Source organism: Vulpes vulpes, chromosome 13 (genome assembly GCF_048418805.1).
Source record: "Vulpes vulpes isolate BD-2025 chromosome 13, VulVul3, whole genome shotgun sequence".
NCBI classification, from domain to species: Eukaryota; Metazoa; Chordata; class Mammalia; order Carnivora; family Canidae; genus Vulpes; species Vulpes vulpes.
Genome location: NC_132792.1, coordinates 60,503,316 through 60,530,407, shown reverse-complemented (window position 1 = coordinate 60,530,407; position 27,092 = coordinate 60,503,316). Strand labels below are relative to the sequence as shown.

At 38.1% G+C, this 27,092-nt stretch overlaps 1 protein-coding gene across 2 annotated transcripts in view; it reads right to left on the bottom strand.

The window, feature by feature from the left end:
* The window catches only part of SLCO5A1 (solute carrier organic anion transporter family member 5A1), a 137,616-nt gene that overhangs the window by 8,228 nt on the left and 102,296 nt on the right, over positions 1-27,092 (bottom strand). For both annotated transcript variants that reach the window (XM_026015379.2, XM_072734558.1), the window contains 4 exons: positions 23,648-23,846; positions 6,486-6,645; positions 4,286-4,527; positions 2,238-2,302 (listed from right to left, as the gene is read on the bottom strand). In XM_026015379.2, coding sequence (XP_025871164.2) covers positions 2,238-2,302; positions 4,286-4,527; positions 6,486-6,645; positions 23,648-23,846 — 666 coding nt within the window. The remainder of the gene's footprint in view (positions 1-2,237; positions 2,303-4,285; positions 4,528-6,485; positions 6,646-23,647; positions 23,847-27,092) is intronic.

The window sequence follows — 27,092 nt, the reverse complement described above, 5'->3', positions numbered from 1 at the left end:
TTGTTAGGGCTATGTTTTTGATTGATTGATTTATGTTTTGTTTCAAGGTTTATTTTTAAATAACCTCCATACACAACATGGGGCCCGAACCCACAACCCCAAGATCAAGAGTCCAATGCAGATGAGGCACCCCGGCTATGTTTTTTTTTCTTTAACCATAGAATTAGACTATAAATACCATTTATGTGTATGTTTGTCCATTCCCAAATCTGACCATGAATATAGCTTTGTTTTCTGGTTTTTTTCACTCAATGTCATCTTGTAAGCCTTTTCTCATTATATCTTTTTCCTTTCCTTTTATTTTTTTAAGTTTGTTTGTTTGTTTATTTATTTATTTATTTATTTATGATAGACACAGGGGGAGAGAAAGAGAGAGAGAGAGAGAGAGGCAGAGACACAGGAGGAGGGAGAAGCAGGCTTATGTATGTATGTATGTATGTATTTATTTATTTATTTATTTATTTATTTATTTATTTATGATAGACACAGGGGGAGAGAAAGAGAGAGAGAGAGAGAGAGAGAGAGAGAGAGGCAGAGACACAGGAGGAGGGAGAAGCAGGCTCCATGCCGGGAGCCCGATGTGGGACTCGATCCCCGGACTCCAGGTTCGTGCCCTGGACCAAAGGCAGGCGCTAAACTGCGGAGCTACCCAGGGATCCCCTAACTTTTTCCTTTTAAAGTCTCATTTGTAGTGGCTGCAAGGTATTCAATCATCCAGATGATGCATAATTAATTCAGTCAATCCTCTATAGAGTTGACCATTTCACTGTTTTCAATGTTTCAACATCAAAAATAATCCCTCAATCAACACCACTGTATATATATTTTTGTATATATGTATATACAAAAGTATATGTATATAAAAGTATATGTGTATATATATATGTATATAAAAAGTGTATATACACATATATATTTTGTATAAAGAAAATATTTTCTTTAAAAAAAAAAAAAGAAAAATGGGACCTTCAAAGTTTTATCACTACCAAAAAAACAAGCAACCCATTCAATGCAACTAGAAGCCTCTGAGGATCATTGGGAAGTCCCTACTCTGGGCTGAGCCATCAACCACAACATAATAACAAATTGAGAATTCCAAAGAAGATTAATGTTTCAGAGGGTCAGATGATACCATTTTAAAGTGTTTCATCCTCCAAAATGTAAATTAAAAATTTAAGTAAAAAAAAAAAACAAAAAACTTTTTTTTTGTCCTGTGGACAATGATACTGATTACTGGTAGAAACAAAGCTGAAGAAAATGAGACTCTTACTTGCAAAAGAAAAAATATACTTGATGATGGGGCAGTCAATTAAAAAAATACATTAAAACTGATCAAGGCAATGGGCTACTTCACATGGTATTTTCCATGCATTGTCCCAAAACGCCACAGAGTAATATGGTGTTTGTCAAAATCAGAACAACGTTCTTCACATCCTAATGAACTCGCAACATACTGACAGTGCTAATGAGCTTCTCTTGTTATTAAATAAAGGAGACTCCCTATGTATCAATTTGGGGATCTTTCTTTGTTCTTTTCAGAATTTTTAATTTCTTTTCTCAGAAAACTTGATAGGTATACTTTTTGCCCAGCCCCACAAAACTGTTGTAAAAGAGTAAAGAATTAAAATCTTTTCAAATAATATGAGTGCCAATTTCCATCATTTCCATGTTAAAAAGGCATAAGAAGAGCAGCCCGGGTGGCTCGGCAGTTTAGCGCCGCCTTCAGCCCAGGGTGTGATCCTCAGCTCAGGGCATGATCCTGGAGCCCTGGCATCGAGTCCCACGTCGGGCTCCCTGCATGGAGCCTGCTTCTCCCTCTGCCAGTGTCTCTGCCTCTCTCTCTCTCTCCATGTCTCTCATGAATAAATAAATTAAAAAAAAAATTTAAAGGCATAAGCAAACAAAATGCCAGGATCATAGCCCACTACAATCTCTTGGTTCAATAATTTTTACTGTACCAAAAACTCTCTGGAAGAATTTAGCCCAAGTTTATGCTCATGGTGTAAAAGAAACTGTTCTAAAGTCAGTTGTATTCTGTTTCATCAAATGACAGAACTGGGTAGCTTCTAGTGCAAATCAGAAAATAAAGAAGTTGTGCCCTTGCCATTAACCTTTAAAGTCTACCTACTACTCTACTAATGGTAACAAATGATTGACTTGCCATTTTTAAAGGACAGTGAGAATGTACCATCTGTAAAGAGGAACTAAAAGGCATGTGTGGAAATTCAGAAACGTACCAAGTGTTCGCAATAAAACAAACTGCATTCCCAGCGCGAAAGGCCTCTCCTCATCTTCTACTGACCTACAGTGAAGGCAAAAAGAGAAATGTTTTAAAACACTGGCCTCAGGAAATGAATGTTACATCAAGCCTGCTTAGCGCAGAGCCGGGGACCAAAGAGCTGTCGTGCCAAAATATTTATTTACTAGAATTTATTAACAACAGCCCAAAGAGACTGTAGATGTAGTTAAATTGGTGAATGAGTTCTCAGAAGTGACTCTGATTCACTCTGTTTCTGGGGAAATTCTGGTGGAGGGCCAAAGATTCGTGGTTGAAGGTACAGAAGTATTTCTGAGCTTCCAAAAAATCAGTTCTGTGAAAAAATATATATAGTATTTTATCCTAACTACTGCATTCTTTTTTTCTATTTGCTTACACTTTTCAGACAGTAGGTGTGTAGACCGAAAGTTACTCCCATAATTTCTCAAGGAAAAGTGTAAAGGAAAAAAGTTAAAGAAAGAAGTAGAATCAGAAAAAAGTATAAAAAACAAACCAAACATTAGAAAAGGAGTGAATCCCTCCACACCGCCTTGTTTTTTCTTCTTTTCCTAAAACACAGTCTCCAAGTCATTCCCACATGGCAGGAAGATCAGAATCTATTGAATTGTAATTAGTCAAGATGAAAGGGCTCCTTTTCTGAAGGTTTGGGTTAGAAGCCAGCTGGTGATTTGCCATGTTTGAGCACTATAACATGGGCAGCCCTGATCTGGGTTATTTAACATCTCTTGCAGAATTAAAATTTAAAGAATGAGATTATTAATGATTCATTTTTTTTTAAATGATGAAGTACCTCTGTCCCATACACATTGAGCTGTAGGTATAGCATGTCAACTTCCCAAGGGACTGGCACTCCTGCCATCTTTTCTGCACCTTCCTTATCTTTTCCTAGCAGTTTGCCTAATGCATAAGAATCTGTTGATAGAGGAATTGAGTGAATCAACCAATAGGCCTTCCCATGGGAGTATCCTGTTAACATACTGATGTTAACATACTGATAACAGTATGCTGTTATCATACTGATGAGGAATGAATTGGCTGGGAAACGTCTAACTCAGCATCCCATGGAAGAGAAGTCAAAATATGCACCATAAGCAACAGAGCCCAACTACCCTGCTAAGCATGACATCCCAGCAGATGTGCCCACCAGGTGCCCAGCCGTGGGGGGTGCTGAGGAGCCAAAGAGGGGGTACGGGAAGAATAAGAACTAATTCCCTTTCCTCCTCACTATTCATTACCCTGCCACCCCTGGCTGCCCTAAAGCTGCTGTGGACATGCTCTTCCTTCACCACACTGTCCGCCTTCTGCGGCGTTTACCGTGAATGCCAACACTCTGATCTGAATGTGCCCCTGTCAATGTTTTGAATAGGACTTCCATTAAAGTAACGTCTGGGTTCTCTTGTAAGCAAAACACCACAAAAGGTATATATAATAAAGCACAGCATGAACAACTGAAAAATTACATCTCCCAGTCTGTCCTTTCCTTGGTTCAACTCCAAAATTGTATATGATAGTAAAATTCATGAAATCAGCATCTTGAACTCCAGGCCCAGTGTGAACTGTCACCGGTCCTAGAAGTACTACCTGCCTACAAGGTTGGAGACAACATTCTTTGCTGTACAGGAGATTTAGCAAATTCACTAAATGACTTCCTGCCCCATCTGGAGTCAGGCTTTTTGTGGCTAACATGGTGACAACTTTCAGCTCCGAACTTGAACCCTTTAGGGTGCAGACTTTGGGAACCAAAGGCATCCAAAAGAAGCTTCACTCAACTACAGGACTAGAACCATCTGAATAAAGAAAATTCAAGGGCATGAAAGTTACAATCTTCTTTTCTTTTCCCTTCCTGACGTGGGAAAACTCTCAAGTTCAACAAGCAAATGTCTGAGCGCTTTCCTGTACAATCAAACTGGCTTTCCTCTCCATTTTACTATATCAGTCTCAGTCTGGAATGCGTACTTGGGCAATTCTGAGTGTGTAACCCACCCAGAAGTGGAGTGCTGTTCTCACCTGAGTGTTACTATGATGGCTGATGGTTGGGCACATGCTGTGATGAAGGTGACGATGAAGAGAAAAATTAAGAACGGGATAAGGGTATTGCAGGCCCGTTTGCACTTCCCAGACACAGCATAGCCATTCTCGTTGAGATACGTTTTAACAATAACCACGCGGAGCTGACCGCGCTGTCCCACTGTAGGGGGAGTGATCACTTGCCGGCTTTGGACACAGGTGCACTCTGTGTAATTCCTTATCTAAGGGAAGACAAAGATTGGTTGTGAGCCAACCTAAAGCACAGGAAAATTAAGACAAAGTTAAAAGCTCTAAAATAACTCTAGTACTTAAATATGCATAATATTTTGCTGAGCAGAAGAAGTCAATCAGAGAAAGACAATTACATGGTTTCATTCATGTGTGGAATATAAGAAATAGCGCAGAGGATCATAGGGGAAGGAAAGGGAAGCTGAATGAGAAGAAGTCAGAGAGGGAGACAAACCATGAGAGACTCTTAACTCTGGGAAACAAACTGAGGGTTGCTGGAGGGGAGGTAGGTAGAGGGGATGAGTAACTGGGTGATGGGCATTAAATAGGGCATGTGATGCAATGAGCACTGGGTGTTATATGCAACTGATGAACCACTGATCTCTACCTCTGAAACTGATGATGTTCTATATGTTGGCTAATTGAATTTAAACTTTAAAACATGCATAATATTTAACTGAAAATATATCCTTATTGCTAAGAGTAAGGATCCAAAGTGTGCATCAAACAAAGTCTGCTGGCCAAATCATCTAAACCTAAACTTTTATAAGAAGCTTTCAACACTCAGTTCTATAGCGTTCACATTCCATATGCTCATTTTGGTCACAATTATGTGGTGTTTCCATCACTGTTTAATTCTTGGGTTCCCTGATTAGAGAAGCCCCTCAAAAACAGAAACCAAGCCTTCTGCTTATTTGTGCCCATTGGAGCACCTAGCATAAGCCTGGACACAGTGTAGGACTTAAGGTAATATTTGTTAAATAAATGCAGAGAATTCAGGATGCAGCTGTGATGACTCCAGGGCCAGGACCAGTGAATATATCATTGGCTGTTTCATTTAAAACCAGCTAATTCAAGGAGCTAAAAATGTATTTCAAATAAAAACAATCAATCTTTCTGCCTCTTCTGTTATTTTTACTGACCAGACATCAGCTGAACTCACTGTCATTGTGACCTCTCAGCCACTTAGAGAAGCAGTAGCAACAAATATGAGGATGGGGGGCATTTGGCCATCTGTGCTCCAGGGACTGCTGGTCTCTTTTCAAGAACGAGGACTGTACATTAAAGGACTCACTCACTCACTTGCAGGGAAATCCTTAGCCCCCAAGAACAGATCTCCTCTCTTTCAACTTGGGCACATGCTGGAGCTCACCCATTATATAATGGGGATCCAGCAACAGGCTTTCTCAATTTATCACCATAGCTTAAAACTCAGAAATCAAATATGGTAACCCCAAAATATACAGTCAATGGTCTAATCCCTGAACACCCACACAATACAAGCCAATGCACCTTAACCTTATTAATTAAAGCAGCCTCCCACAATCTGTTCTTATGCAAAGAATGAAACCAGGCTCAGTAAAGAACTGAGTAGAATATGAAAACCTCCCACAGTATTACAGCCTATTTATAATTTACAGGGAAGGGAATTCTCAAAATAGCCTATTCTTAAACTGACAGAAATATCTTTACTCTGAAAGTTAGAAAAAAAAAAAAAAGAAAAGTTTGAACTGATAGTCTATAAAAAATAGCTATTGCCCATCTTCACAGATTCTGATCAGGGAAGGTACTCTCCTATTCTCTTCCACTGGCACAAAATGTGGTCATTTTGACCTTCAAATGCATCGCAAGGGCCCTAGGAGCGTAAGAAATGGGCGGCCTAGCACTCAACCTTATCACATTTCACTGAGTTGGCACAGAACGTCGTAAAGTGGGAGAGGGCTGATGTGAAACCAATCACTGCATCCACATGCTCCAATCGTCCCTGGAGAAAAATGATAGCATTGCATAATTTTCCTTCCTCTGTTTTTTGCCAAGATGTATTTTGTAGGTTATCTGAAGTTTCTTGAAAAGAGGGACTGAAGCCACGCAATAGCATATGAGTCCTAACACGTCCTCGTCACAGGATGTTGGATTAACGACAGTACAGGAACTTGTGAAATATACTCACCCCAGTGCTAAGATTACCACTGTTAACACAGCCAGCCAGACAAGGGTTAAAGTATGTAATTCCATCTGATCCACAGACTGGCTCATACTCGTGTATTTTACAACCACAATTAACATTGCAGCTTCCTGTCAGGTTCCTGTGAGGCATGGTGAGAGAAGGTCTAGAGAGAAAAAAGCAGGTCATGAGCAACATTTACTAAATTAAAACTCTAAAGAAAGTTCTCGACGTCAAGTTATTTGTCCATTTTAGAGAAGCTAGTCCCAATAAATCAAAGCTATGGGAGTGTAAAGTAGCCACCCTAGATAATACTCACGACTTTCAAACAAAACATAAAGAAAAATGTTTCAGTCTTCTGATACTATAAATTCAATATTTTCACATGAAATTATCTATACTGCTTCAATCCTACCTTCCATCAGGTGCTACAGATCTGAGCTCAGTAGTTCCAACCCCGATATAACTCCATACTTATTATAGACATTAAGCTGTATGTCTTAACAAATCCAGGCCTCAATTTCTTTAACTATAAAAGAGAGGAAATACTTTTCCAGATCAATAACACCATTAGGAGGGCACAAACAAAATCCACCCATCACAGTTGTCGACACAGTTTCCTTTGAGCAAAAACTTGAATTGTTCTGGAATAAATTATCAAAGAAAGACATGCAACCCTAGAAAATGAATCAGAAGTGATTTTCAAAGATCAGAAATCACATCATTAGTTTGATTCAAACAACCAGAGAAGAAAAATTCAGTCCTTCCTTCAGAATGCCCAGATGCGGATTCACAAAGTGGCAGATTTTGTTTTCCCATAAGATCCTGATGTATGGGTGGTGCAGTAGGTTAAGCGTCTGACTCTTGGTTCAGCTCAGGTCATGATCTCAGGGTTGTGAGATGGAGCTCAGCATCTGGTTCCATGCTCAGTGGGGAGTCTGCTTAAAGCTCTCTCTCCTTCTTCCTCTGCTCCTTCCCCCATACTCTCCCTCTCTTAAATAAGTAAATGTTTGATTCAAAGAAATGATACAATATGGAAAACTCTAATATAATCGATTCAGGCAACAGAAATAAAAGGGAGAAAAAGGAAATAAGGATATAGACCTGAGGAGAGAAGTAAAAGGAAATATTGTGGAAGGGCAGAGGCAGGCAGGTACCCAGGAGGGACTCATAGAAGCCATGGAAGAAATGGAAGAGGCCCTGTAGTGACCTCTTCTTTCCTTGGTTTCTGTGACCACCATTTTTGTCACTGATGAAATACTGCTCCTAAAGCCACAGGAGTTAATAACAGCTGATCCATCATTCAACTGTCCATCTATTCATCATCCATCCATTCAACAATAGTTTGGAATGGATGTTATGTGCCAGAACCTATCTTTTAAACGTCTGTGTTGAGTATTCACCTCTCCAGTAGCATAGCTCATTCTAACTTTACGTGTTAATCTATAAACATAAAGCATTATTTGTTCAAAGGTCTCTTTGCTGTGTCCTCTTTCACACTTTGATAACTGAGTTCTCAAATTTTAATCAAAGGAACAAATTCATAGCAGTATTTAAACCTTATCAGGAAAGGCTTCTAAGAGGCAAAAGTGAAATAACCTCCGTTCTTTATGTCACTGTACAGAAGTGTCATAGAACTTTGATAATTGTGCCAACAAACTCTTGGATTCATATCATTTTGTTGTATACTTCTAAAAATGTGATTCTTGGGACACCCAGGTGGCTCAGCAGTTAAGCACCTGCCTTCAGCCCAGGGCGTGATCCTGGAGATCCAGGATTGAGCCCCACGTCAGGCTCCCTGCATGGAGCCTGCTTCTCTGTCTGCTTATGTCTCTACCTTTCTCTCACTCTGTGTCTCTCATGAATAAATAAATTAAAATCTTTTAAAAATAAAAATTTTAAAAATTAAAAAAAAATGTGATTCTAGACCAGTAATTCTTCATAGGGACAATTTTGTTCCATAGGGGACATTTTTGTTTGTCACAACTAAGAGGGTGCTACTGGCCTCTAGTGGGTAGGGCCAGGGATGCTTCTACATCCTACAGTACAGAGAACAACCCCGCACCACCCCTATCTGCAACAACTCCTATGACTACATTTGTGCATGCATGCACAATTTAAACCCCCACATGACCCTCATTGCCCAAGTCTTAGTGTTCTTGAGGGTGAGGGTGAGAATACCTAGTCTAGACCTACTACTACATTCCACAAATGATGAAATGGAGGTTCAGGGAGGCCAAATGATTCACTATAATGCTAATTAGCGCTGTTTTAAGTGGTACCATATGAAAAGCGTTCTGTGTCCATTACCATTCTCTTCACTAGTTCTTCAAGAGCAACATTGGAAGCCATGACCAAACAAAAGAGGTTTTATATGTCTGCATGCTTAATCACTAAAAATGACAGGCTCCAAATCCATACAATATAGTTATTATTATTGCTACTAAGAAGCTACAAAGAATTTCTTATTAAGAGCCTGATTCATGTTCATTTATGACCACCACAAGATTCCAAACACCTCTCCTTTATGGGCATGTCCACTCAAGAGAAAGGAATCTAGAGAGAATATAAACAGATGCTCAAAACCCACTGATGACAGGAAGCAAAAGCTTTCCTGAGTTCCAGAAACAGAGGCACAGTTCCAGGTTACTGTTGGGTATGTTTGTTTTTCTCATGAGAACATGGTGTCTGAAACAAAGAGATGATACAATAAAGCTCTAAGAAAATCAAAACAGGCAACAAATATAAATAGCAGTGAAAAGAAGTGGGCTTTCACAAGGGTCATTAGTGGAAGGCCACAGTGGCACAAAAAAGGAAAGATACCCATGGTCAATGCTTTACACTGTGCTGAGTTTAAAAAAGAAATAAATTTTAAAGAATAATAATGTCTTGTTTGACAATCACTCACTTTTCAGAAAACAGGCTGGGCTATTAGAAGTGTATAAGTGTTGAAATTTGAATAACACTAAGCAACCTCTCATTAGCCTGAAGTGAATCCACCATGGGGGTACAAAATGCACATGGGCTGCAGGGCATCCCACACTTAACATTGTGCAAAGGGTCTGTGCATCACACTTCCAATAAACAAAAGCATTTCTGACAAGTTTGCTTCACAAGTAAGATGTTCCTATTAGCTCAGAGGCAAGGTATGAAATGACATGTCCCACAATCATTGAGGCTTCAAGAAAACCAGCCGCAGAGAGACCAAATGAACAAGAAAAGGGAAAAGGAGCAAGCTTTCCACCCAATCCTTATTAAATCAATTGCTTCAGGATCAATGTTTATTTAAAGCAACATATAATCATAAAACATATCATGCTTTAACATAAGTAATAACGTCCACCATGGAGCCATTATAGCTGAGTAAGCAAGGACACAGTCAAATGTCTCTCTCTGTCTCTCTCTCTCTTGCTCGTGGGCACCTAAGTATGTCAAATCACCCGACCCCAAGACCTAAAGAATAGTAGACTTCCCCATCTGACATACTTTTGCAGGTTGCCATAAATCAAAGAGGAGCCCCCTTAACCATCTTTCTGCCTCCCCTTACATGTCTCCCTATTAAGAAACATGACAAGTGGGCATCTATGCATCTTACACACAAGTCACATGCATTAAAAGAATATGATTCATGTAGAAAATACCTTTTTAGTAAAACGTACTAATCAACTAGAAAAAAACTGATATCTTTCTCATAATATCTTAATAGCTATCAATTTATCTCAACTTCAAGAAGACTTCGATTAGAATGTTTCTTTTTGATTCTGCTTAAATTTTTGGCTTCATATTAAAATGCTTCCCTGGCTATATATAGCTGTGCAACTTCAGGTTTATAATTATTATTATTATCATCATAATCAATGTTATCATTTAAAACTAACATTTACGGAGCCCTATTTTTACTCTAGGAATTGTGCACCAAGATCTCTATATAAATTACCTCATTTCTTCCTCACGAGAATTAAAATTATTATGACTGTGCCTTCATTTTTTAGATGAGGAAATTGAAGATATGAGAGGATAGATACTGTTGAAGTTCACAGAGCTAGTGAGGATCAAAGACGAATTCAAACCTAGTTATCTCTGTGTCCGTAGTGTACACCCTTAAACCCCTCAACTTGTGGGGAAGCTTTGCATAACAGTCTGGATTTTTGCTTTCACTAGCACCAGTCTTCTGGGTGCTTCATCCTGCTTTATTCTTCTTCTTCATCTAATGCAGTTTTTCTAGCACTCACCCTTCACCGTGACTGAGCATTAAAGTCAGGAAGAACAGGTTTAATTCCATATTGACAATTCACAAGTGTGGTGACCCAATCTAAAGAGATTTCACACTTGTAAAATAAAGATCATACTGTCTCTATCACATGGCTGTTGAGAGGATTAGGTGGGTAAATGTATATCCAGTGTCCAGCATTGGTCCTCAAACATAATAGGCACGAAGATATTGGTGTGCTCTCTTTATCTACGCATGAAAGAAGTATTAATGAATTAAAGTAATACTCACAAGGGCAAAGATCACAAACAGCCTTTGTGATGTTTTTCTTTTCAAAAAGAAACAAGTCATTCTCTAATTTACTCCTACAGATACTTCTGGAAAAAGAACTAAACTGGGATCTAGGTTTAGGGCTATGATTTTGTATGACCATGGGCCAAATCTAACAGTCTATGGCTATTAATGTCCTTCTTGCCTGTATGAGGATGGCTAGTGTAATCAAGGAATCATAATATGACATAATATATGTAATAGCATAGGTTTTACTAAAGGACTATATTCATGGAAGTTATAATTACTATATCCAATCATTACTTTTATTGTTAAAGTTTCCTTTAGCTTTATAGTTTACAAATTCACATCAGGTATAACTTGAAACTTACATATAACGACCTAAAACTTACACAAAATATTTTTTTCTTTTCTTTTCTTTTTTTTTTTTTTTTTTTTTTTTTGAGTAAACTCTACCTCAACATGCAACCAGAACTCACAACCCCAAGATCAAGAGTCACATGCTCCACCAACTGAGCCAGCTAGGTGCTAAACTATCTCTTTAATCCAAAATCTTTTTATTTTTTTATTTTTATTTTTTTTAAAGATTTTATTATTTATTAATGAGAGAGAGAGGTAGACACACAGGCAGAGGGAGAAGCAGGCTCTATGCAGGGAGCCCGACGTGGGACTTGATCCTAGGTCTCCAGGATCAGGCCCTGGGCTGAAGGCAGCACTAAACTGCTGAGCCACCCGGGCTGCCCTCCAAAATCTTTTTAAAAAAATTATTATTATTGAAGGATAGTTAACATAAGATGTTATATTAATTTCAGATGTACAGCATAGTGATTTGACAATTATATACATTATTCAACGCTTACCATGATGTGTTGTCACTGTCACCATATGACATTATTACAGTATTATTGACTATATTTCTTATGCTATAATTTTCATCTCCATGACTTAATTTATAGCTGGAAGTTTGTACCTCTTCTTCACCTATTTTTAATAAAATGATGCGTCCCTTATACTGGGTTTTGAAATATCTTTATTTATTATTAATGTAATACATACTCACTGTACAAATTTTGGAAAATACAAAAGGACTGAAAAATTAAATTAAACTCACATACCCAAGAGTATCCATCATATTATGCTTTTAATATATTACTTTCTAGTCTTAATCAATATGCATATAAATTAACATTAATAACATTACTATCAAGATTTTCACTTCCTTTTTTTTAAGAAAGAGCAAGCAAGCATATATACATGGGGTAGAACAGAGGGAGAAGGAGACAGAGAACCTCAAGCAGGTCCTACACTCAGTAGCACTGAGCCTGATATGGGGATCCATCTCACAACCCTAAGATCATGACCTGAGGCAAAACCAAGAGTTGGATGCTCAACCAACAAGACACCCAGGCACCCATTATTGAGATTTTATAAAGAGTTCTATTATTCCTGCTAGCATTACATGATGAACATTTTTTATTGACTATGTTAGTATGAGATTATAGAATGGTAAATTTGGTCCTAAGTTTAGTAATATTCATAGGTTCTTTGAAATAAAAAGGCTTATTATATTTAAACAGGTATTATGTAGTTTTGTAGATTTCATGTTGTTTAGATCTCCATCACAAAATTTAAAACTCAGTGGAAAGAAAACCTGCTTATATTTCACAACTCCTTGATCCTTCTAAAATGAAATAAAGCAAATTCTGTTTGTGTCACCCAAACAGAGCCAAAAATAGATCATATAGATATAGCTAGAAATGAATTGTAAGCCTATTAATAAAGGTAACCAGGATAATCCAGAGACACAGAGACACACATGCCTAACATCTTTCATAAACTATTTGTTCTCTACTTTTCAGGAATTTCTTTTAAAATTAGTAATATAATAAATAAAAGATCTTGGATGGCATCAAAAGCTTTAAACAATGGGATAAAAATTCAGTAGGTGAAGCTGTCTGTGAGACACAGATGAGGAAATGAATGGTTTCATTAGAGAATTTAGAAACAATGTGACCAGAAATGCTAGTTACCCAGAGGACTGGTAGTAGAGTACTGTCTAAATACACCATGGGGCAGAAGCAGAGGTAGTGTAATGCATTTTGGGAATGTTGCTGCAAAAGTCTGAATAAGCAGGCTATATTCAATTTCTGTAGTCTTAGCACTTTGGGTCAATAAAACTATATTGAGAGAAGTAACTTCAGGGAAAAATCCCAACCTCTGAGATTTTGGACTTGTTTGAACTTGGTGGATCACTCCATCCAACAGTCACTGCCAAACACAGAAAACTGAGAAAATGCTTCCTCCTCACTTCACAGCTCAAGAAATCATCCCTGGAAAAGTTCTGGCCCAGTAATTCAAGTCAGAAGTAATTCAACCAGAAGATGATATAATAGATCTTGGTTTTAAGCTCAAAGAGATGACATTTGATAAATGAAAGATAATAAAGCTCGCATTATTAAATGATTTATCAAGACTCAGTACTGTTGAACAATTCTGTACATGGAAATCAGATTTAACCCCATTTTTAAAAATTACTTGAAGAAAAGGTAAAAAGCAAAGAATCACATTATGTAATGTGTTTATATAAAGTATTATTTAAGCCACAGACTTGACAGTAAATCCTGACTCTTAGGCTACGAGATGATTTTGACATACCTGTGTGAAATACAGACACACAGGGGAAGCAAAACACATTTCCTAATTACAGCTACAGGGAGGGACCGGGGTGGCTCAGTTGGTTAAACATCCAACTCTTGATTTGACTCAGCTCATGATCATCTCAGGGTTGTGAGATCAAGTCCGGCATCAGACTCTGCACTGGATGTGGAGCCTGCTTGAGATTCTCTCTCTCCCTCTGCCCCTCTAACTGCACCCCCACCCCAAAAAAGAAACAAACAAACAAACAAAAAATGCTACAGGTTAATAGTGGGTATTGGGAATGTAATTACTTGAGTTGGGAATGGGCCAGGATATTAACCAGAGTGTCTAGGATCTTTCATTATGAAAAATCCTCAAAAAAAAAAAAAAAAAAAGAAAAATCCTCAAATCCTCAAATCTGAATTTCTATTTTTTCAATTTTATTTTATTGTGATTAGAACACTTAACATGAGATCTACCCTCTTACCAAATTTTAAGTGTACAATATAGGTACACTGGTGTATAGCAGATCCCTAGAGCTTATTCATCTTGGATGGCTGACGCTTGATGTCCATTGATTAGTAACTCCCCATTTCCCATTTCCTTAAGCCACCATTATGCCTTAATTATTTTAGATACCTCATATAAATGGAATCATTCCATATCTGTCATTCTGTAACTAGCTTATTTCACATAGCATGATGTCCTCAGGGTTCATCCATTTTACCACATATTGCAAAATTTCTTTCTTTTTTAAGGCTGCATCATATTCCATTGTGTGTGTGTGTGTGTGTGTGTGTGTGTGTATACACCACATTTTCTTTATCCATTCATCTGTTGGATAGTTTGTTTCCATATCTCAGCTGTCAAATCTGAATTTTCTAGGGGAACCATTAATAACATGTCAGGTTCATCCTGCAAAAAGACTGTGACTCCATCTTGGCTCAAGAGGAAAAGTTCATCTTTCTAAAATATCCCAAACCCATTATCAGGTATTCAGGTGCCTCTTGAGCCCTTGATACTAACTCAAAGATGGATCGTCATGAAGATTAACCCTACTGTTGAATCTAGAGCTTCTTATACAAAAGAAGGTGGCTTGCTTTTTTGTGTTTTTTTTTTAATCTTCTTTCAGAATATTTTAATAATGAAAAGCACTGCATTCAGAATCAGAGCAACCTGGGTTCAAATTCTACTTCTAGCCTTTTCTGACTATGTGACTCAGCAAGTTATTTAATCCTTCTGAGTTTCTTTCTCTTATTTCAAATGAGAAAAAGTACCATTTTAAATAGTTAGGTATAAATTGCTTAATACATATGGGTTTCATCCTATTTTATCCTTCCTATAATTCTAAGAGATTAGTGCTGTTATTAACCCATCTTAATGATAAGGGAACTGAGTCATGGAGGGTAAGGAAGGTGCCAAGCACTTTATTCAGTCCTCACAGCAGCTCAACAAACAGTATCTATCAGTGTCTTCACCTTAAAGGTGTGGATACCAAGCACAGAAAGGTTAACTAATTTGCCCATACTCACAGCTAGTATATGGCAAGGCCATGGTGAAAATCCAGACCAGCTGACCTGAGAACCACAGAGTAAAAGCAGTGGGTGTGTAGAACACAGCATGATGCCAGCTGCACCAAATATGAGGAAATGTGCATTACTGCCAGAAAAAGATGTGCTCTCCATGGTTCTCTTGGTAAGGAAGTGGTTTGTGCACTCTAGTGTGTATCTACATGAAATGCAAAATGTAAAACAGCACCTGAGTTTGGTTTTCAGAAAGAACAAAAACTCTGAAATAGAAAATCTGGGTTTTATTTGGTTCTACTCCTTATTAATTGATGACTTTGGGCAAATCATTTCATCCCTAAGCCCAGTTTCTTTAACTAAAATGTGTGGGTAATAATACACACAGTAATGTTATAAGCATTATATATAAGATACACACAAACAAGTGCCAATTACCATACCTGAGCCAAACAGATGCCTAACAAAGACTCGCCTCTTCACTGCCATTCCCTTCATCTCTCTCTTTATTGGCTTTAAAGGAGAAAAAAAAATCCCATATGCAAGCCTCAAAATCATAAAAAACAGATAATAGTTATTACTTAACAGGCCAACTCATACTTGTGAGCAGGTTGTACACTGAACAAGAGCACAAGCCAAAGGAGTGAAGAGAGGCTGAAATGCAGCCCTCACCCTGCTTGGAGGAAGGGTCCCCTTGTTCTTCACAGAAACTGAACTGCTATTCTAAAAGTGCCAAGCCTGTGCAGCTGCATCACCAAAAGTGTTTATACCAATTCAATTTTAGTATACTATCAATATTGGTATATTTTCTTCCTAGAAGTATTTGGGAAGCCAGAGGAATTCTCCAAGGAAACTGGGGCTTTTATTTTGCTAATTTAAAAACTTTGATAAAGTCAGGTTGCAAAGACTGGAATGAATGGATACTTGAAGTAGCCTCTAGCATGCCTAACCAAGTTTTTCCTTATTGAATACAATTAAATGAGAAGTGTACCATAAATCATGGATTTAGATAGGTAAGTTTATTTTCATCAAGTTCCTCCAAGTTCAGCATCACTAGATGAATAACATCCCTGCACAGAGGTAGATGTCAGACATTCATTCATCCTGTAAAGAAGAAAAGGGGGTGGCTCAGTGGTTGAGTGTCTGCCTTTGGCTCAGGGAGTGATCCTCGGTGCGGAGATCGAGTCCCAAATCGGGCTCCTTGTGGGGAGCCTGCTTCTCCCTCTGCCTGTGTTTCTGCCTCAATCTCTCTCTCTCTCTCTCTCTCTCTCTCTCTCTCATTAATAAATAAATAAAGTAAAGAAGAAAAGCTTTGTATGATCTAGAAGAAAAGGGAGAAGAGACAAGAAACTAACTTTTTCAACACCTATTTTATGCTGGACTCTATGCTAGGAAATATCAGGAAACTTCCTCAATACAATCCTCAAAAAAATCAAAACTACAAACATTTGTTTAAGAAATTGGAATGCTTCATAAGCATGTTGAAGATGGAGGAAAGCGACACTGACTTCTCATTTTTTACCCTTCTGCAGTATCTTAATTTTTCAGCTACATGTATTTTACTTTAATTATGCTTGTAACCAGGTGTGACTGACATTATTACTCAATTTAACAATGAGGAGACCAATACTCAAAAATTACCTATAAATAGGTAATTTTCTTGCATGGTCACACAGGTAGAAAACTGACCCCCCCTCTACCACCTTTCTCTGAAAATAAAATCATCTTTGACAAAGGAGTTTGGGGGGAGACGGGCGAGGAGGTTAAGAAGTTCCTTCTTGGAACCTCTGTTTTCTTACTAACACAGAATCTGGGATGTCCAACAAGAAAAACAAGACTAGGGTAAATAAAAATATTTGAAGAAAAGGAGTTTTTAAAATGTAACCATCATGGCCCATAGGGAAGGAAGCTGAGTAGGGCCAAGAAATGGATTGCTCAGCAAAGATGAGGGCCTGCTAAGATTGGAACTCATAAATTTGTAATGTAGCCAATCAGCACAATTACATAATTTTTGTCCATAGACTGCAGAGTCCAGAATCAGTTGATTCAGGATTGGCAAGACAGATGTGGTGCTAAGCAAGGGCTTTAATGTCTTGAGGGGACTAACAGTTTAGAAGCAGGTAAGACAATCAGTCTGCCTTCCCTCTCTACTAAGAATGCACTTAAAATTAAAGCAACTAAGATTAAAAGGAATAATGCTAGCAAAGAGGAATGGAAAGAATGACACCAAACTTCATAAAAGTAGCAAGTGGAAAGGCATAAGTTTATGTGACAAGCAGGTCCCACCTTGGGGAAGAGCCACCCTGCCCTATTGGCCCTCCTCAAGGTTCCACAAAGTTCTGAGCTTAAAGTTATCAGCTGTGGCAGAAGCCAAAGATGAGTACGAAGCTGACGTCTGAGGAGAGACAATTGTATTGGTGGGCCCTTCCTTTCTCATATTCACCCATCTCCACCCCCATGTCAGACCCCAGATCGTCTCTGGAAAGTTCTTCTCTAAATAGATTGGAAGAAATTTAAAAAGCTAAGCTCCTACTCTATTTTTTTTAAGATTTTATTTATTTATTCATGAGAGACACAGAAAGAGAGAGAGAGAAAAAGAGAGGGAGGCAGAGACATAGGCAGAGGGAGAAGCAGGCTCTGTGCAGGGAACCTGATGCGGGACTCGATTCCAGGACTCCAGGATCACACCCTGGGCCGAAGGCAAGCGCCAAACCGCTGAGCCACCCAGGGATCCCCCGCTAAACTTCTACTCTAGATGTTGACAACTGAGAATAAAACTCCCTCATTTTTGTAGGGGGGCATGAGCAGTGGAGCAGATAACCTGAAAGATGCTAGACTGAGTCTTGTCAACCCGGAAAGCCCAGGATAAACAAAGAGAAAAACTGACCCTTAACATCAAATGGCAAAATGTGAGGCATAAAAACAAAGTCAAGAAAAGAAATCCAATTATATACACAGGTCTGAGAAGATATTACTCCCTGAAAAGAAATCAGAATGTTATGAAAAGGGAACACTCAGAATACAACAAAGAAAAAAAGTTATTCTTGAAATTTAAAAAAAATCTACATAAAAAATAGAAAACAAAGTTTGAAAGAATCTCTTGTAGCAAAGGACATGGGAAATAATGAGAGAACAAGCCACACATACAGGCAGCCAGTCTGTAAATTCCAACATCGGATTAGCAGCAGTCCTGGTGAGCACATGGGAAATGGAGTGAGTAAAGCTATAGCAGAAGAAAACTTCTCCAGGGTAAAGAAGATAGATTTGTTAGATTAAGATGGCTAATGTAATGAATGAACAAAGCACTGGGAGAAGATATTCAATTAACCATTCCTTCCTTCATCCAACAAGCACCCTGCATTGCTTCAGATGGTGGGGATGCAACTATTATGTAGACTGCTAGAGGAATTGTTTTCAAGGAGCTCATGATTTAGAAACAGGAGGCATGAGCAGAGCAAATAATTAAATGAGGTAATTTCAGCTAGTGGTAAATGCAATGAGGAGACTAAAGAGAAGTGACAGATAAAGAATGAGAAGAGAGTGAGCTTCCTCAGATTGGGCAGGGAGGAGCAGCCTCTCTGAGAAAGTGACATTGGAAGGGCCCAACCAAGACAAAATCAGAGGATAAACCGTTCCTTATGATATTTGAATATCACCTTGAATAAAAAATGTCCTAAAAACTTCCAAATAAAGTTGGCCACAGACAAATGAGAGCTAGGATGGGAGTTTAACTTCTTGTTAGCAACATTAGATGCTCGATGACAAAGCAATGGCTTCCAAGTTCTCAGAGAGGTAATTTTCAACCTATAATTCTATACTCATTCAAACTATCATTAAGTGTGAGAGAAGCACATAGTCACTGTAATACACTGACAGGCTCAGAAAGTTTTTCTTCCCATGTCCTCTTTCCTCAGATGGTACCTTGGTATTTTTCTCCAGCAAAACAAGGAGTTAAATAAATAAATAAACAACCAAACAAAAAATAGTGGATACAATTGAGATCCATGAAAGGAAGTTCCCAGATATAAATTATGCCTAGAGAGCAGCTAGTTCAACTGATGCAAGATTATAGAAAAAGAAGAATCTAATAAAGTACGTTAAAAACTTAAAATATATACAAGAGCATGGGAAAGGCCAGTAGTCAAGGAAAGAACACATTTTTAGAACTCAAGGAGTTCTAAAGAGACAACACAAGAAATAGGGTGGCCCAAATATGATACAATTTTAAGCAGATCCTGTCTCCACCCTAGATAGTAGATGGCTACTCTTCTTCTTCCTCTATATTTTCTGCAGAAAATGAACCAAAGGCTATATGGACTTTAGAGCATCACACATAAGGAGACCTTTGGTGAGACACTAGAATTGTGGCAGGGGAATCATGTAAAAATCTACAGAATGACCAGAAGGACCCAGACCTTTTCCCATCCCACTCCACTCCCAGCTCTAGAATGCCAGCAGGTAGGCTTACAACCCAGAACACAGCCCAACACAGCCTCAGCCAAGAGACAGGAAAATTCTGCTCCTGAAGAGCCAAAGCACCCCAGAGGTAAGACCTCCAGTTCTGACATCCAGCACCCCAATGAAATGACCGAACAGTGAGATGCACCAAATGACAAGCTCTGTCATCAAACACAGAGCACCTACTCAGCTCTTTAAATTCCTATTCTTCAATACTAAGAGAAAGCTAAGGATCACAGAAATGCAAGGGAAACTTCCAACATAATTGAGATAGCAAAATAAAGAGACAGCAGACAGCATAGACAATTCAGAAAGGAAAAGAAATTCTTAATAATATTGGAGAAGTAACAGAAGATATTCCACCCATGAAGCAAGAGGACTAGAAGCAAGAAACAATCAAAAATCAAGAAAGAAATGTGGCAGTTAAAAGTACAATATTCAAGATAAAGATTTAGCAGAAGACTGAAAAAAACGAAGCTCAAAAAAAAAACCTTTCCAAAAATAGTATAAAAATGAGATAAAAATAGGTGATGAAGAATAAGTAGAGGATCAATGAAGGAAAGAGAAGAGAAAAAGCAGTTACAAAAAATAACAAAATTTAAATAAAAAATAAAAATAGAACTGAAGGACACAGTTTCCAGACAATAAAGCTAAGTGCTCAGGAGGGAGAAAAAGAAAACACACACACACACACACACACACACACACACACACACACACAATCCAAAGTACATCATGGTGAAATTCAGGAATACCAGAAGTAAACTGGAAGCTCCTAGAAAAGAAACATAGGGCACATAGGAAAGACTGGCAAAAAGAAAAGGCAGATTTCCCACAATAGCATGAAAAATCAGATGACAATGGAGTAATAACTTCAATATTCTGAGGGAAAATGATTCATCCAATCTAAAATTCTTTACCCAGCCAACTGACAATCAAATATAATAGGTTTTTTTAAAAACCATCTTATGCAAAGTCTTCAAAACAAAAAGTTACAGCCAGTATAGCCTTCCTGTATCTAGTAGAGGGTGTGCTCTCAAAAAATGAGAGAGGAGCCAAAAAAGAGGCATCCACAGAGCCCAGGGAACAAAGAACAAGATACAGACAAAAGCAAATGGGGTTCCCAGGGTGCCAGCTGGGTAGCAGGCCCATGGCACATTGTGTCCGATTAGAGTGTGGGCACTAAGGCTTTGATTTAGACGACTCCAAGGGGTGGGAAATGGAATCATTAGTTCATCAGAAAGGTGAAAAATCATGGCGAGATATTTTGAGCCCTCAGAGAGTATAGGAAGCCAGACACACATTCAGAGAAAACCAAGAAAATGAAAATATGACAACGATGAATTTGAGAAAAATCAATGTCATATATGAAGGGAAAGCTGAACTCTTCATTTCTAAGATAGGAAGTCATAAATAATGTCCCAGTTTAATTTATGCATTTTGTCTTAAAACTATAGAGGTAACTACCAGAAGAGACAGCTAAAAATAATTTAAAACTATTGCCCTAGGAAGCAGGATTGGTCAGGGGACTATTAGTTTTTTGTTTCTAACTTCTTAATCCTATTTATTTTCCAACTGTAATAAAAATCATTTGATAGAAGTAGAAATTATTCTTAATTTATTAGTGATGACTGATAACAACAGCTAACTTTCAGTGAGCGCTTACTGTGGGCCAGGCATCGAGCTGAGAGCTTTACATATGTTGCTCATACTACCCCTACCTGAAGACTCTAAGGTGATTCTCATTGCCATATACTAAATGTTTAGGTTCCCACAACATGCATGGGTTGAAAATGAACCCCCAGTGTGATAGTATTTGGACGGTGGACCTTTGAGAGGTGATTAGGTCATGAGGGTGGAGCCCTTATGAATGCAATTGGTGCCCTTATAAGGGCTCTAGAGAGATGCCTCACCTCTTCCATCATGGGGAGACAAGGGAAAAGTTGGCCATTTATGAGACAGGAAGTGGAGCCTCACAAGACACCAAATCTGCAGGTACCCCAATCCCAAGCTCCAGAACAGTGAATAACAAACTTCTGCTGTTTCTAAGCCTCAGTCTACAGTATCCTATTTCAGTAGTCCATGGGATTAAGACACTATTATCATCACCCTCTTTTACAGATGAGGATACTGAGGCTTTTAGTGAAGATGTGAATTCAGATTTAACTCAGGAATCTGGGCCCTTATCCTATATTGCCCTTAAATTTTTCAAGATCTTATTTCCTATGCCATTCTAATAGGCACTAAAAGCAGCCATGCACCATCCAGACACAATTCCTGATGAAAAAAAAAATTCCTGATACAAGTGACCATACTCTGTCATCTACATAATCTCTGACTAACAGCTCCTCTTTTTTTCTTTCTGATGTTCTAGGTTGGGTAAGTGAAATTAAAGCTTTTCGTATTCAAATTTCAAGTGGAACATTTTATAAGATAAAACTTCACTAAAAATCAAAAGGAAACAGTGTTTGTTGGCAGCAAGCACCAAAATCTAGGCACTGAAGGTCCACTGAGTAGATCCTAACAAACTGAACGTACTCAGGAAATGAAAGTTATAGTCTTCATAACTCTCCACATTCCACCTTCTCTTAGAAAGGCTGTAGGAAATCGATCCTCAAATGCATTGCTGGTGAGGGAGCAAATTAATACAACACCTGGGGAGGAAATTTGGCAATATTCATTGCAATCTCATTCCTGGGAATTTATCCTACAAATACCTGGCACACAGGAGAAGTGATATATGCATGAGTTTATTTATTGTAGCATTATTTTTAACGACTAAAAACTGGAAATTGCCTTTCAAATGGAGACTGGTTAAATTACAAAATAGAATTAAATTGAATGTTACATGGTAGTTAAAAGGAGTGCTTAAAGGCATGAACTCTGAATTGTTTGTGGTTAAGTACCGATTAAGTTCTATGTAACATGCAGCGCAGCCAACCTAGGCCACAAAATCCTCAATTTTCAAGGATTTTGTCAACTATTTGCTTGGCACAGCCATTATTAAAAATTAAATTACATACACTTATAATTAAATAAATATTACAAACAAATAAATATTCAATTCATTACCTCCTAGTTATCTTACTATACTTATCTATGTCTCGACTAGGCTATTTAGGTCTAAATATCTGTATGAGAGAAACATTATATAATGGTACATGACTGGGCATCTTCTCCCAGATTGGTGTTCAGTATCTTCACATTGTTAGCTTGATATCAGCCATGGTGAGATATTTACACCTCCGAAATCGGCAAATTCTACAGATTGGAACTTCTTTCTTAGCCACGTGTTACATATTATCAGCATACCACCAGTATGTGTGTTCTGTACCTCAGTTTTGCCATCTGTAAAATCAAGATAATAATAGAACCTACCTGATAGGGTTGTCATGAGGATTAATGAATTAATATATGTAAAGTATGAGAAGAACATCGATATAAAGGTTAGCTATGCTTTGTATTATTATTATTGGCCCAGAAAGATCTCCAAGCTATATTGTTACATTCTTTTTAAGCTGGGAGAAGTATGTATAAAATGCTACCTTTTGGATATAGAATATTTTAAACAAATATTCATAGTTTCTTACATAAAGAAGCCTTGGCAGGATGCACAAGAAATTAATCCAAGTGGTTATACCTGGTTTGTCTTTGATTGGAGAAATGGGGTGTTGAACTTGGGTAAGAGAAAGACTTTTCATTATGCATTGTATTTTCATTGAATTTTATGTTTTTAGACTATGTGAATGTATTGTCTACTCAACATGTGGCATTAAAAAAAAAGAACAATTTTCATTAACCCCACAAGCATATCCTCCTCATCTGCTGTAACCAAAATACTATGGAAGGCACTCTGTGAGGGTCGAAAGGGGCATGGACAAAGGAGAGATCATGGCCCCTACTCTCCACAAGTGCGTGATCCACCTGAGGAGATGAAAGCACAGAGACGCACCTGGAGAGGGGAACCGACCCTGGGGTACCAACACTATAGGGCCCTGCACATCATTCATGATTAGAATGACATGAAATGGCTCTTTCAAGATACTTACCCTGTTGTATAAGGGATGTTTATTCCTCCTAGGTTAATACTTTCACATCCAACAATGAATAGGGTTGAAAAACACAGTAAAGACACACCACTGCAGATCATGGCTAGTTTGGCAGATTCTCTTGCACCAAGTTTCAATTTCTTTATAATGTAGCCTCCCAAGACGATACCAACACCGGCACTGGGAACAATAATGACACCTAGGGAGAAGAAGGGAAGGACAGGATTAATTGAAGCAACATACACTATAATTTGTTTTCTAATTACTCTGTTTCTACTTAGTTACTAGCAATCAAGGTAAAGAATAAAAAATACTGTAATCAATAAATATTCAATGTGTATTATTTTATAGTATAATTTATCTTCAACACATACAACCAACAAAGGACTCATATCCAAAATGTAAAATCACCTTTACAAAGCAAGAAAATAAAGACAAGCAACCCACTAAAAAAGTGAACAAAACTTGAATGGGTCTTTCGCTAAAGAGGAAATCCAGCTGGCCGATAAATACATGAAGGTGCTCACCCTCACTGCTAAGAGGGTAATACAAATTAAAACCATAGTAAAATACTACTCTACACCATTTGTGTTGATAAAAAAATTTTAAGTCCAATACTACCACATGTTGGCAGAGATATACATAGAGCAATGGGCACTCTCTACACAGCTGGTGCGATGCAAATTGAGACACCTAATTGGGAAACAGTTTGGCATTATCTGGTAGAGTCAAAGACATACACATCCTATGACAGGTAATTCTACTATTGGATCTATACCCCAAAGAAATTCAGGCACATGGGGGCCCAAAGAAGTGTACAGGGTATTTGAAGCATCATAATGGCCAAAAACTAGAAATAAACCAAATGTCCATGACTAGATACATTGCATGTTGGAAGTTCATATATGAAATGCCATTGTACAGCAATAAAAATGAAGAAATATAATAACATACAACTATAAGAATGGATCACACAAGTACAACATTCAATGAAAGAAGCAAAACAGAACGGATCACGCAACATGATGGCATTTGTAAAAAGTTCAAGTGCAGGTAAAACTAAACAATTTGTTTAGGAATGCATATCCAGGCAGTGCAACTATAAAGAAAACTGAGTGTCATAAACCCAAGACAGTAGGGGGAACAGGTGGCGTCAGGAAAGGACACAAGGGGCTCCTGGAGTCCTGAAGATACATTGTTCCACGACCAGGGTAATAGTTACACAAACGTTCACTTTATGGTTATTCAGTAGCTCTAAATTTTGATCAATGTATTTTTCTGTGCATTATATTTCACAGCTTTTTAAAAAACTAAAAAAAAAGTTATATTGCCTGCCTACAACAACCTTATAATCTAAAATAGAAATATACAAATTTGAGTACAAGAAAACAATTATACAAAGACAGGGAGAATACAGGGAAAAAAGCATTGGAGCCTTCCATGGGAGAAATCAAGGAGGGCATCAAAGAAGTGGCAGTATTTGTACGGAACAAAGTATGAAGAGAAAAGGTGAAGACTGAGACAGGACAATTATGTCACTAGAGATCGTGGCAAGAGCAATGTTAAGGATGTTACAAAGGAAGAAGACAGACTACAATGGGTTGAGATGAGGATTTAGAGATTAGAATTCAGACTCTTTCTAGAATTTAGGCTATAAAAGGAAAAACGGGTATGGGTCTAGAGTAAGAGTGGAGTCAAGGTAGAATTGGAGCTTGGGAGTTTGTTTGCTAAGACAGGAGGGGACTAAGCATATTTATATGTGAACAAAAATAGACGAAAAAAGAATGGAAGTTTGAATGTGGGGGGAAAAGGTTATCTAAAGCCAATGCAAGATCCCTGAGAAGTCAAGAGAATATGGAATTAATAGCACAGATGATTAAGTTAGCACTGGATGGGGAGAGAGAGAGAGAGAGAGAGAAAGACCCCTTCGTTCAGGCTGGGAACAAGACAGGGGAGAAAGGGGTGGGGGATAAATCAACAGGTGGGTGGTAGCTCCTCAAATTGTAGTTTTTCTGTTTCCTGGTTTTTTCCATTATTTTGCAAACATTATGTAATATATGTTGTAATAGAACACTTGAAAAGCACAGAGAAGGATGAAGAAACAAAACAAAACATATGCCTAACATTCTGGCATATTTCACTCCAGTCTCTTTTCTATGCTTTTTTTCCTTCAAGAATTGATAATATTGTATAGATTCTTTTGTTACACAGCTTTGGTTTTTATTTCTGGGTTGTTTTTTTTCCCCCTGAAAACTGAACAAAACTAACTCTTGGGGACGCCTAGGTGGTTCAGCAGTTGAGCATCTGCCTTCGGTTCAGGGCGTGATCCCAGGGTCCTGTGTTCAAGTCCTGCATCAGGCTCTCTGTGAGGAGCCTCCTCCTTCTTCTATGTCTCTGCCTCTCTCTGTGTCTCTCATGAATAAATAAATAAAAATCTTAAAAAAAAAATACCAACTAACTCTTGGAGGAAAGGGATATGGAGAACTTTAAATATAACCAAGGATTAGAATAATCATTGTAGGAAAGCAAAGTGAGTGCTCAACAAGAATATGTAAAAAGCTTTGCAAATGGGGAGTCCAGTGGGTCCAGATGATATTAGATTTCAGAAGTCTGCAGCTGCACCAGTGTGCACGGTTGAATGGCTTGCTCCAGTATGTTCAGCAACCCACGCAAAGGAGCAGAGAAGGATTAGATTAATCTAAAATCTGAGCTTTGCCTGGCAACCTGTGTTCATTTTGTAATCCTCACCACAGTCCTGATTTTATAAAATCAATAATGGCCTTTTTATAGACGAGGAAATTGACAGCTCAGAGAAGTGACTGGCCCAATAGTGCACACAAGGGGGAGAGAGTCTGAAGGGAAACTGAGGTCTCGGATTCCCAGCCCAGCGCTCTGTCCATATCAGCACAGATGGTTCTAAGAGTAGAACTAACAGGTCCCTGGAATCTTTTAGGTAAATTGACCAGAGCTCTGAGCTTAAATGAGCTGGTTAATAAAGTATCATCATCATTAATGGAAAGTACACGTGCTATCTATACGAATAAATAGGCAAAGCTTTGCCTTTAAAGTGAAAAGGACATATCCATGAAGTTCTTATTCCAGCTGAACAATTTATACTGTTCTAGCACCCCAGGGTAAAACAAAACAAATCTCCATGCTCCTAGCTCAAGTCCTAATTTAAAAGCAATATAATTTATTTGACTATGCATCCTAATTAGTATTCAACTCTTAAAAACGGTAAATCTATCATCAGTCAATATGAGGTTATAGCAGAGTGAAGGCCTTTTACATTTTTTTCCTGATATCCCCTGCCATCTAAATCCCACTGTACTATCCAAACAGAAATTCTGACCACTCATCATGCTAATCTGTATATCACTCAGATCTCCAACTTAATTAAGAGACCCAAAGGTTCCATTGTTAGAATATGAGGCATATGGGATGA